The sequence below is a fragment of the Belonocnema kinseyi genome, chromosome 1 (assembly GCF_010883055.1).
Source record: "Belonocnema kinseyi isolate 2016_QV_RU_SX_M_011 chromosome 1, B_treatae_v1, whole genome shotgun sequence".
NCBI lineage: Eukaryota > Metazoa > Arthropoda > Insecta > Hymenoptera > Cynipidae > Belonocnema > Belonocnema kinseyi.
Genome location: NC_046657.1, coordinates 12,309,135 through 12,321,699, shown reverse-complemented (window position 1 = coordinate 12,321,699; position 12,565 = coordinate 12,309,135). Strand labels below are relative to the sequence as shown.

The window sequence follows — 12,565 nt, the reverse complement described above, 5'->3', positions numbered from 1 at the left end:
AAAAATTTGTCATAAGGACAACCGCAGGATTTCGCCGGGAGCGGGTGCTAATCTGGAAAATCGCACCCGCTTCCAGCGAAATCGCGATAAAATTTCAGCCACAACCACGTCTCACGACCGTGAGATAGGTGGTTATACAGATATATTGCCGAATTGGAAAATTCTAGAAAAATCAAATTGCGACAGAATATTGGAATGACTGAAAAATCCGGAATAATAAAATTCCCAAATTTAAACAATTACATTTTTTTATAAATGTTATTGACCCATTAAACCACAACTAAATATTTTTATACAATTTTTTTAATGTATAAAGTTTCTTAAATTATTGTTTGAATTTAAAATTGAAATATTTCTGTTTTCATTTTTGAAAGAAATAAAAAATCCGCCCGCTTTGCGGCCACATTCTCATAGCCCGCTGCGCGCGCGGCTCGCACGTTTGAGCGCGCCTAGGGCGCGCGACTGTTGCTTCTCGCGCTTCGCGCTCGATAATATATTTATCTCGCGCTACGCGCTCGGTCTTTGTATATTGCTTAAACTTGTGCACACATTTTTTAAACTTAAAGTCAAAACATCAACAACAGTAATTTAGTGATAGTGACTTTTTTTGTTAAAGCTCCTTCGGCTTTAACGAATACATTCTCATCACGTATCTCGTGCTTCGCACTCGAATTTGTATCTTAACTTTTATATCATTTCCATAAATGTATGTTGTATGTATGTTTATTTCTTCCAAATATACAGTTTTTGTGGTTGTACATAGATCAAAGTTCTTATTTTACATTTTCTTAAATCTATACATTTCCTCTGCGCTATATTCCAACATATTTACATTATTTTCTAGCATACGTTCGCTTCTTCGCTGTCCGGATCTTCACTCGCGACTCTAACTTTTCTTTTGACTAGTCTCTTTGGCTAATCTTTCGAAAGCTCTCGCATATTTGCACACCCCGGGACTCGGACTTTCCTTCAGATTCTGGCATAAGCGGCCAGTAAAATCTGTATACTCGGACCCCCTACCAATCATCAACCACTCATCCACCTCCTCGACTGTTTCACGATCAATGAGTTGCCTAGCTTTTTTGCATTTCCAAATGTGGTATATATCTTCCTCCTCTTCCCCGCATAAGCGGTAAAGACAATCGTCTTTATTACCCTTATTTCCTGCCTTACCCACATTACCACAATTTAGCCTAGCCCACTGTTCCTTATCTATTCCTTTGATATCTTTCGCTTCCCAGTATTCTTCCCTCTCTATCCCACCTGTTATACTTTTGTCTCGCCATCTCCTACTTCTTCTAATGCTGCCACTAAATTCCTTTCCCCAGGCTGACGGATTACCGTTTATGCAGCTTCGTATCTCCTCCATTAGACAAATTTTTGGTAACCTATCTTCCTCCATTTCTAATATTTCATAAAGATAGTTACTCGCCCTTCTTCTAGTCTCGATTTCCGCGCTTCTTCTTCCTGACTCTATTTTCCAGATGTATGCAAGGGTATTTCTATCCAATCCCATAATCATTTTAACATATCTACTCTGTACTTTCTCTATTTCTTCCCTTCTCCTCCATCCCCATATTTCGACCCCGTAAAACGCTCCTGTTTTTGCTAATACATCTAGTATGTGAAGTCTTCTCTTTAACGCGTTTATTCCTGCCCTTTTCACCACTCCCCACGCTGCATTGATAGATTTTTGCGCTTTGCCTGCTAGAGCTGCTAGGTGTTTGTTGAAGGATCCGCCCGATGAAAACCAAAAACCTAAATATTTATACTTGTCTACTACTTCGAGTGGTCCTCCTTTAAATTTCCATTCCTCTCCAGATTTCTTCCTACCCCCTTTCTTAAACACCATCACCTTTGTTTTCTTGACATCCACTTCTAATTTATTCTTATCAGCATATCTTTCCAGCGTTTTTAACATTTCTTTGATACCATCCGCGTGATCGGAAACGATCGCTAAGTCATCCGCAAATTTTAAAGTACACACCTTCGATTTCCCAATTACGGTTCCTCCTTCATTTTTTGGTGCACTCATCATCTATGTCGTCCAAGAAAATGTTAAAGAGGGTCGGGCTCAAGGGGCATCCTTGTCTTACCCCTATATTTGTTCTAAAATTTTCTGAGATTCCCGCTTTAGTTACTACCTCGTTGAAAGTGTTCCTATAAATGTTCTTGATCATATCGAGCATTCTGCCACTGATTCCTACCTTTTCCAGTTTTTCAAAAAGTATGTTTCTGTCTATTGTATCAAATGCTTTTTAAAAATCTATAAATGCTACGTATAGCTTTCCTTTCTCTTTTTTAACTTGTTGTTTATTAAAGAATTTAACACAAAGATGTGGTCTCTGGTACTTCTTTTTTTCTTAAAACCTGTCTGACTTTCCCTGAGCAATCTCTTTTCCTCTACCTATTCCCCTAGTCTTGCATCCATTATAGCCGCTAATATTTTGTAACCTAAATCTAGCAGCGAAACTCCTCTGTAGTTTTCCGCATCATCCTCGTCTCCATTCTTAAATATTGGTACTATTCTGGCTGTCTCCCATCCTTTAATCATAAATTCATTTTCCCACAAGTCGTTTATCACTTCATGCATTTCCGTCGCCCACGCTTTTGGCATCCCTGCAATAAATTCTATTGGTACCCCATCCTCCCCAGGCGCTTTTCATTTTTTCTATGCATTCACAGAATTCTTTTAACTCTCTTTTTCCATTAAGTCCCTTTTCGGTTTCATCTAGATGTTCTCTACTGTTCGCTGGAGCTCCCTCGTTTTCAGTCTTACTCCCCTTACCCTCTTTGTCCCTATCTCTCGCTGATTCTTGATTATTCTGACTTTTCTCACCCTTGCTTCCTAGTAGCTTTTCAAAATGAGTTTTCCATTTTTCTAAGCTAATGTCTTCCCCTTTGACGTTCCCTCTGGTCTATGGTCTAAATTTTCTAATTGCGCTCCAAAAATCGCCTGATTGTCTACTATTTTCTACCTCTTTCCAATTTTCTTCATTTCTTTGTCTCCTTTTTTCCTTGTATAAACTTTTTAACCTCTTTTTTTCATACACCAATGTCTCCCGCTCCGATTCTCCCTTTAGCTTTAGAAACATTTTTAAGGTTTCCCACACTTTTTTACTCTGTTTTTTGCAATCTTCACCGAACCAGTCAATCCTTTTCTTAAAATTATTGCTGTGGGGCCCCACCATCCTTACCATTCCTACTTCTTTTGCTGCTTTTTTATACTATCAATTATTATCTCCCATCTGTCTTCATTTGCTTCTTCTTCTATCGCCCTGAGTACAACCATTGAGGATTTTAAGCCCGTGTTCTTCACAAATATTCAAAAGTTTTTTACCCTTGGCGTTCACCAACTTGTCCTCCGAGTTTCGCAGATTTTCATTGCCATTCTCGTACTGCATCTCTGGGCTCTCCTCTGTGACCCTACCTACTCTAGCGTTCCAATCACCTGTCATTACCAAGCACTCATTTTCTCTGCTTGCCTTTTCTATTAATTTACATAGACTTCCACGGACCTTAGAAATGCCTTCATTGTTATAAACAGTTACAATTTTTAGTATTTTTTATTCAAATCTTAACTTATTGTTACTAATTACAATTCCGTAGTCCCATTCTTTACACTCCCAATTGTCTCCCACCCAATTTTTCTTAATTCCTATTGGATGCCCTCCCTTTGCTCTCCCCTTATTATGAACTTTTTCTGCCGGTTTTGTTATCCAAATAAAATCTTTATCTAGCTTTTTAACAAATTGTTCTTCCAACTCTTTCATTAGCCAAGTTTCTTGTAGTACAATTAATTCAAAACCCTTTAAAAAATCCCATGCCTGCCCTACCTTATTTGCTCCCGAAATATTCCATGACATACCTCTGATGTTCTTAGGCGCCGTGGATACGAAAAAATTCTTGCTGGGTCCCCCTTCTTCCTCGTTCCAGAAGAGCCAATCTTCACCAATCTTCCATTTCATGTAGCCCGTCCTCACTGCTTTTCCATGTCCTGCTTCTTCCTCAGCTACATTCGTGATCCACTTCTGTATTTGAAGCTCTCTGTCGGTCAAGTTGTCTCATTTCCATAGATGTATATTATTACAATTCATAACATGCATTAATATTAAAACATAGTTTCATTTTCTCTTTAAAAAAATGCGCATTCTTTAAAAAAGTTTGTTATTAAACATTTTACTGCAACATTTGCCAGCCTTACCTTTTTTCAATTTCTAAATTAAATCCCTACCTTAGTGACCAACAAAACTTCGATTAAAGAGGGCTTGGGGCGGGGGTGGAAGGCGGTTAGTTTCAACCAAGAGTCATAGCTGGTTAGTGCTTCATGCTGAGAATTTCAAACAACCTTTAGCAGCGTTTTGTTAGATAAGATTACTTCATGAAACTTATGCGATTTCAACACTTTTCCTGTTATTGACAAGCACTGTGGACTAACCAGCTGTGACTCTTGGTTGAAACTAACCACCTCCCACCCCCGCCCCCAAACCATCGTTAATCGAAGTTTTGTTGGTCACTAAGCTGATCGGGAATGTTATTTTTTATTAATTTTCCAATGCGGGAATTTTATAATTAAGGAATTTTAATTTTCATAAACTTTCAAATTCGGGAATTTTTTCTAGAATTTTTTAGTTCGGGAAATTTATAATTTAGGAATTTTAATTTTAATTATGCACAGTTAAAATTGAATTATTTTTAATTCTGATAATTTACTATTGAAAAGTATGCAAATCATAAGTTTTACAATTAAAAATTGTGTAATTGTGATAAATTACACTTGCAATTTCTTCTATTTCGAAAATTTAGAATTGAAAACTTGACTTCTGTTGTTCAAAATCAATAAAATTTAATCATTTTTATTTGTACATTTTTTTGGATTGAAGCATTTTTTATTTTGAAAATTGAAAATTCTGTAATTTTAATTATTAACATTAAAATTTTCTGAAATTCGAAAAATCTAGAATTAAAACTTCATACATTTTTGAAATTGAAAAGTTTTTATTTTTGGGATTTTACAATCAAAATTTATGCAAGTTTTATGTTTCAAAATTAAGAATGCTCTTATTTTAAAGACCTGCATTACAATGGTAAATTCTTAATCTTTAAAAAAAATCTTTCAGAAAATTTAGAATCTCATGATTCAAAATTACTGAATTTTGATTTCTTAAACATAAAACTCGCATAATTTTTAACTGTAAATTGTCAAGCTTAAAAACTCTTTAATCAAATTAAAAATCTTACATTTGCAATATTTTAAATATCAAAACCCAAATGATCAATTCTCAATCTTTCAAAGTGAAAAAATATCATGATTAAATTATCAAAATTAGAGAATTTTTAATTTTAAAAGTTGCTTTCTCTTTATTAAACATTTTTGAAATTAAAAACACTTTAATTTTAATGCTGTATAAATAAAAATGATTCAATTTGATGATTTTGAACATAAAACTTGCATACTTTTTTTTTTCAAAATCAAAATATATTCTTAAATTTAAATTATTTGCAAGAACGAGTCAAATTTTCAATTGTGAACTTATCAAATTGAAGAAATTTCGAATATCAATCATCAAAATTACGGAAATTATAATAGTTACACTTAAAATTTGTATAGTTTTGGTTTTAAATTGTTAAAATTTGAAACGAATATGAAAATCATGAAAATTATAGCATTTTTAATATAAAAACTTGAAAAGATAGAATTGAAAATTATAGACTTAACAATTTTTTAAGATGAATACATTTTAATTACAAATTTCAAAAATTAAAAACTATTCATGCCAATTTCTGAAACTTTGAATGGAAAATTCTCGTGTTTTGAAAATTATTGAATTAAAAATTTTAAAACACGCATCAATTTCAATTGTAAATTTAGAACATTTAAAACTATTTATGCAACTTTCTGCAACTTTAAATTTAAAATTCTCGCGTTTTGAAAATATAGAATAAAAAATCATTGAATTAAAAAATGTAAAATACGCATAAACTTTAATTGTAAATTAAAAAAATTTTAAACTATTCATGCAACGTTCTGCAATTTTGAATTGAAAATTCTCGCCTTTTGAAAATATAGAATTAAAAATTATAGAATTGAAAATTTCTAAACATGCATACATTTTAATTATAAATTACCAAAATTAAAAACTATTCATGCAAAGTTCTGCGATTTTAAATTGAAAATTCTTGGGCTTTCAAAATATATAATTGTAAATTCTTCAATTTTTAAGATTTAGGTTTTCATGATACGTAATTTTGACCAGTTTTTTTTTAATAGTTTGATTTTAAAGAATTTAAATTGAAAACTCTTTAATTTAGAAGACGTGCAAAAAAAATTCTCGAATTTGGAATATTTATAAAATAAAAAGCCAAGTTTTTAATGATAAGTCTTCCAGACAAAAAATTTTTGAACAGAAGGCATCAAAATTACATAATCTTAAATATTCAAACTTGCATTATTTTTATTTGGAACTTTAAAAGAACAAACTCTTCAATTTTAAAAATTGAAAGTTTTACAATTATAAAGAGTTAAAATTGAACATTCTCAATTGTTTGCAAAATATAAAATTGCAAATTATTCAATTTTCAAAATTTATATTTTGAGGTCTGTAATTTTGAATGTTATTTTTTTCGAATTGTTCAATTTTGAAGATTTACAGTTTAAAATTCTTCAATAATTTTGAATCCCTAATTTTTGAACATTTAAGACTGATATTTATTTGATTTTATAGATCTGCAATTTAAAATTCTTTTATCATTTTTTCAGATTGCAAAAATGAATTTTTAGGATAATAATTATTATTATTATTATTTGGGAAAAAGGGGTTGAGGATTTTTTCAGAAATAACGTAAACTCCAAATTTTTGGTGCATCTAGTCATATAATTATCATATAATTATAAGCAAATAGAGAATAACATTTTTTCCACATAAACAAGAAACAAGTCAATTTTATTTTGTACCCAGTTTTCGGAAATTGGCACCTTAAAGTTCAGTCACGCATATAAATAGTATTCAGTCAACCACATAGAAATATTACAAAAAATTATTATTATTATTACAATCAAAATACATTTTAATGGGTCAGGCAATGGTGATTCGACATCTACTTCAATCAGGGACCTAACTTTAATTTGTCACTTATATTATTTAGGAATCAAATTTGGTTAGAATCTATACCTCAGACAGTCTTCATTGAGCCAATAGATTTCATTTAGGCACCAAATTAACACAAGCTGCTACCTAATATTTCGAGAAATCAATTATCCCGATATCCTGATTTTTCACGCAGCTAATCATCAAGTACCTATTTTTCAACTGAATTAAGGGTATCTAATTTACAAGAGCCTGCCAATTATTCGGTATATAATTTGTCATGTGCCTAATATACTTTCGGATTTTTCATCTGCCTAATATTCAAGTGTCTGTCAATTTTCAGGTACCTGATTTGTCAGGTAGCTAATTATCAACTACCTTAATTTTTAAGTTTCTAGTGTTCAGGTATCTGATTTTTCAAATGCCTATTATTTAAGCATTTTAGCTGACTAATTTTCAAATGATTCCTAATTTTCAAAAGTCTTTACATTTTCAGGTACCAGATTTGTAAGGTGCCTAACTTTGAATATCCTGTCAAATTTTCAGGTACCATATTTCTCACGAGATTTTTTATCAAGTACCAGAGTACATTTTCAGTTATAATTCTCAGATGCAAATATTTTCAAGATCCTAAAAATGGCCAGATACCTAATTTTCAATAGCCTACCAACTTTCAGGTACCTGATTTTTAGGATTTCTAATTTTCAACAGTTCTCAAGTTTTCAGATACCTCATTTATAAGATTTATATACCAATATATACCAATTTTCAGGTACCTGATTTTTCAGATGCCTAATTTTCAATAACCCGCAAATTCTCAGGTACTTGATTTTTCAGATGCCTAATTTTCAACATCCCATGAAATTTCAGGCACCTGATTTATCAAATACCTAATTTTCAAAAGCCTACCAATTTTCAGGTATCTTCTTTTTCAGATGCCTAATTTTCAATAACCCACAAAGTGTCAGCTACCTGATTTATCAGATACCTAACTTTCAAAAGCCTACCAATTTAAAGGTACTTGATTTTTCAGATGCATAATTTTCAACGGTCCACAAAGTTTCAGGTATCTAATTTTTCAAATTTCAGGTACCTAAAATTACTGATGAGTAATTTTCAAGTGCCCGTCAATTGTCAGGTGCGTTACTCTTTAGGTGAATAATTTTCAAGCGTCTGCCAGTTTTCTGTTACCTGATTTGTCGGGTGCCTAATTTTCAATAGCCTGCTATTTTCAAGTACCTGATGTGTCAGGTGCCTAAATTTCAATAGCCTGCCAATTTTCAGGTACCTGATTTTTAAGATTTTTCAACGGCCCACAAGTTTTCAGGTACCTTATTTGCCAGGTATCCAATTTTCAGGTACCTGATTTTTCAGATGCCTAAGTTTCAGTGATCCGCGAAATTTCAGATATATGATTCATCAGATACCTAATTTTCAGCAGTCTACTAATTTTCAGGTACCTGCTTTTTCAGGTGCTTGATTTTCAATATCACACAAAATTTTAGGTACCTGATTCATCCGAAACCTCATTTCCAATAGTCTACAGATATTCAGGTACCAGATTTTTCAGATGCCTCATTTTCAAAAAGCCTAACAATTTCCAGGTTCCTGATTTTTAAGATGTCTAATTTTCATCCGTCCACAAATTTTCAGCTACCTGATTTATCAGATATCCGATTTTCAGGTATCTGGAATTTCTTATGAATAATTTTCAAGCGCCTGCCAATTTTCCGGTATCTGGCTTGTCAGGTGCCTAATTTTCAATAGCCTGCTAATTTTTAGGTACCTGATATTTCATGTGCCTAATTAACAAGAAATTGATTTATCAGATGCATAATTTCCCTGATTCCAAGTAGGTCTCTAATTCCATATAAAATTGAAAATTAAGTCCCTAATTTGAACAGTTAATAACAATGATTAATTGTCGAATTTCTCAGCTCGTGACAGCAATTCTGAATTCATTGTATCTCGACTCTGGTGCCCATTCATCCTCCACATCCTCATCCTGCTTCGTCTCAAATTCCTCCTCATGATCTTGATTATTAATCTCATCTGCCAGCATCGATATATTGACCATCGACGTGGACAGTGATGAATAATTTGACCTTGAAAATTGAAGTTCCTGATTGGCGAAATTGTTCAACATTAAGTTCCACTCTGTGGCGTAAGTCTCTGCTGCTGGAACGACCCGATTTGAGGTCACAGGTTTAACCTCGGCCGGTGGTTGATGATTGAATAATCTGAAGGTCCAGGTAACGACTGCAAAAGTTGCTGCATTCGTGGGAAAGGCCCTGATGATTGTGGAATTCAGGCCCCGAAAAAGACACTTGTAGCCTTCGGAATTTATCGATTTTCGAAAACAGTCCAGAGCACTCGAATATTTCCCGGAAGTGTCTGCCTGGAGTCGAGATTTTACGACGTCCAAGGGGTACGTGAAAATCCAGGAAGCGGTGCCTGCCAGCCCTCCTGCCAAAAGCATTTGCAGAGTTGAAATAGCTGATGCCGCTGAAGATCTGCAAGTTAAATTTTTCTTTATATTATATATATATTTTTTTAAATAAAAGGAGAATTAAATAGAAGTACAACAAACTCTCCTTTTGGTTGCGATTCTCGTATCGCAGGGGTCGCATTGCGCGAGTACGCAGTTGAGTACATTGCGCAATATTATGCATTCCAATTGAAAAAGAGAGTTTGGTGTAATTCAATAAATAAAATCAATGCGTCGCGCACTTTCATTAACTCCTTTAATTATCCATCTGTGAGTGCTCAAATTTTAATTAATTACATTTATAAAACAATCGGAAATAAAGAGATTTTTCACAAAATAGGGCTTCAAATTCCTAACATTGAATTTTCAACAAAAAATTTGATTTTTAATACAAAAAAATTACTTTTCCAAAAAAGTTATTTTCTACCAAACAGTTGGTTTTTTAACTAAATAAATGAAATTTCAAGCTAAAAAACGATGAATTTTCAACCTAAATTTTATTGATTTCCGAAATACAAGAATATGAACTTTCAACAAAAAATTAATTTTTATTCAAATACTTGAAATTTCAAACTAAAAAGACGAATTTTTTTAAAAACAATTGAATTTTTACGCCAAAATTATTAATTTTTTTTTAAAAAAAGTTAATTTTCAACTAAATAACTGAATTTGCAAGAAAATAATAGAATTTTCAACCTAAACAAATTAACAGTAAAATTTTTATCAAATAGTTAAAATTTCAAGAAAAAAAGATTAACTTTCCAGAAAACAATTGAAATCTTGACCCAAAAATATAATTTTTTATAAAAAAACTTCGTTTTCATTTAAATAGGTAAATTCTCAACCAAACAGATGAATTTTAAAACCAAATTGTCGGCATTTCAAGCCAAAAAGAAGATATTTTATACAAAATAGATGAAGGTTTAAACTGAAAATATAATTTTTCATATAAAAAAAATAATCTTCAATCAATTTGTTGAATTTTCAACAAAATAGTTAAATCCTCCACCAGACAGAATAATTTCCGAAAAAAGGAAATATTAGTTTGCAACAAAAAAGTTAATTTTCAACCAAGCAGTGAAATTTTAAACCAAAGATTTGAATTTTCAAAAAAATAATTGAATTATTTCAAAACCCTAAAGTATGAATTCGAAAAAAAATAATTATTTTTCGAACAAAAAGTTGAATTTTTAACCAAATAGTTGAATTTTCAAACCAATAGCTACATTTTCTACTAAATAGTTGAAATTTCAAGCAAAAAAAAAAAAAAAGAAAAAAGAATTTTCCACAAAACATTTTAGCTTTCAATCCGAAAGTATTATTTTTTTTAAAAGCTGATTTTCAACCTAAGCACATTAATTTTGAAAAAACGAAAATATGAATTTTCAACATGAAAGTATATTTTCAACAGAGCAGTAGAATTTGCAACCAAACAGTTGAAATTCCAAGCAAAAATATGAATTTTACAGAAAGCATAAATGCGGTGCTATAAATGTACTTTCACAAGTGAAAATCGTCGTTTAAGTTAATATTGCATTTTTAAACTAAATTTAAGCATTCTAAAAAAATCATGTTTTTCCCCGTTTAAAAAAATGTCTCGACATTTGAGATTTCTCTACATTAGTAGACACCCTGTAAATAATAAATATATAATGTTTATAGTAATTAAAGAAGTATAGTCCGTACTTTGTGAGGGCTTCGTAAGTGAAAAAATAGATGCCATAGCTGGGAATCTCCCTCAGGAAAGTGATGCCGAGACCGCTAAAAACTCCTTTGAAGCCTTTTCTTCTGTAAATGTCTTTGAGGCAATGTAGGGGTCCGGAAAATGTATTTGATGACTGTAGTTGGATTCTGGTTTTTGCCAACTCCATTGGACTGCAAATTGGAGTTTGGGCCAATCCAGCTGAAGCTCCTGCCAGAAAATGGGATCCCAAATGGTCTGGTTCTGATAAATTTTTATGAATTGTCCCATAAACTCCAAAAACAATTGCATTCACTACAGCAACTCCGGCCATTGGTGAGGACATTCCTCTATAGAATCCAGCTACCTAAAAAATATTTTTGATTTCGGACTTCAATCTTATGTCAATACTTTCTTTTTTTTTGGAATTTTAATTAATTATATTAAGGAGAAGTCTGGAGAAGAGGAGGATGGGTTGGACGAAGAGGATGAGGATTGGGAAGGGGATGATGGGGAGGAAAATGGAGAGGAGGATGGAAAGAATGAGGTGAAGGAGGAAGAGGATGATGATAATGGAGAGGAAGCCGGAGAGGAGGATTGAGAGAAGGATGAGGAGAAGGAGGAGGATGGGGAGGAAGATGAACGGACTGGAGAGGGAGATGGAGAGGATGATGAAGAGAACGAGGAGGATGACGAGAATAGGGAGGAAGCCGGAGAAGAGGATTGAAAGAAGGATGAGGAGGGCGGGGAAAGGATCAACTGAAGGAAGAGGAAGATAGAGAGGAGGATGAAGAGAAGGAGCATGATAGGGAGGAGGATGATGATGGGGAGGAGTTATGATAGGAGGATGGGGTGGAAAATGAAGAGGAGGATAGGGGCGAGGATGGAGGAAAGTTACGGAATAGGGAGAAGGAGGAGGATGGGGAGGAAGGTAGAGAAGTGGGTTAAGAGGAGGAACACCATTAAGCTATTTCCCTTCCGGGGTAGGCGTGACTCACTCGGCAGGGGAAAGGAGTATTGTGTGGAAGGGATAGAGATTTTTCAGATTGATCCAGAATTCTCGTGCTATTTAAGTAAATAACACGTTCGTTCCGCAACACTGCTCTGACCCAGGTTGCTGATCAATCTCTCTAGTAATCACCCCAAGCGAAGAACCTCACGAAGTCGTTATGTAAGGTTCCCCACTTGGGTCCATTAATAGCCAAAGTCTTTGTTTCAGGCGTCATTCATTCTACTGACACTCTTTTTATTAACTATTTGCCGCCATACTTTCCTGTCCTGGCATACTTCTCTAGCTTCTTTTATGTC

The 12,565-nt window shown here is 33.3% G+C and overlaps 2 protein-coding genes across 3 annotated transcripts in view; both read right to left on the bottom strand.

Annotated features, from left to right (window-relative positions):
* LOC117170584 (protein LSM12 homolog A) overlaps positions 1-4,016 on the bottom strand; it is a 30,909-nt gene extending 26,893 nt beyond the window's left edge. Inside the window, exon 1 of the mRNA XM_033357441.1 lies at positions 3,869-4,016. The gene's annotated coding sequence lies outside the window, so the exon portion shown is untranslated. The remainder of the gene's footprint in view (positions 1-3,868) is intronic.
* A 4,278-nt stretch (positions 4,017-8,294) lies between these two features.
* LOC117168113 (mitochondrial basic amino acids transporter-like) overlaps positions 8,295-12,565 on the bottom strand; it is a 10,194-nt gene continuing 5,923 nt past the window's right edge. Inside the window, exons 3-5 of one of the 2 annotated variants that reach the window (XR_004466460.1) lie at positions 11,263-11,624; positions 8,451-9,601; positions 8,295-8,419 (exon numbers count right to left, since the gene is read on the bottom strand). Coding sequence is in view for 1 of the 2 variants with exons in the window: in XM_033353511.1 (XP_033209402.1) it covers positions 9,022-9,601; positions 11,263-11,624 (942 nt within the window). In the remaining variant the exon portion in view is untranslated. Of the gene's footprint in view, positions 9,602-11,262; positions 11,625-12,565 lie in introns of both variants that reach the window. The other variant, XM_033353511.1, reaches the window with a different exon arrangement.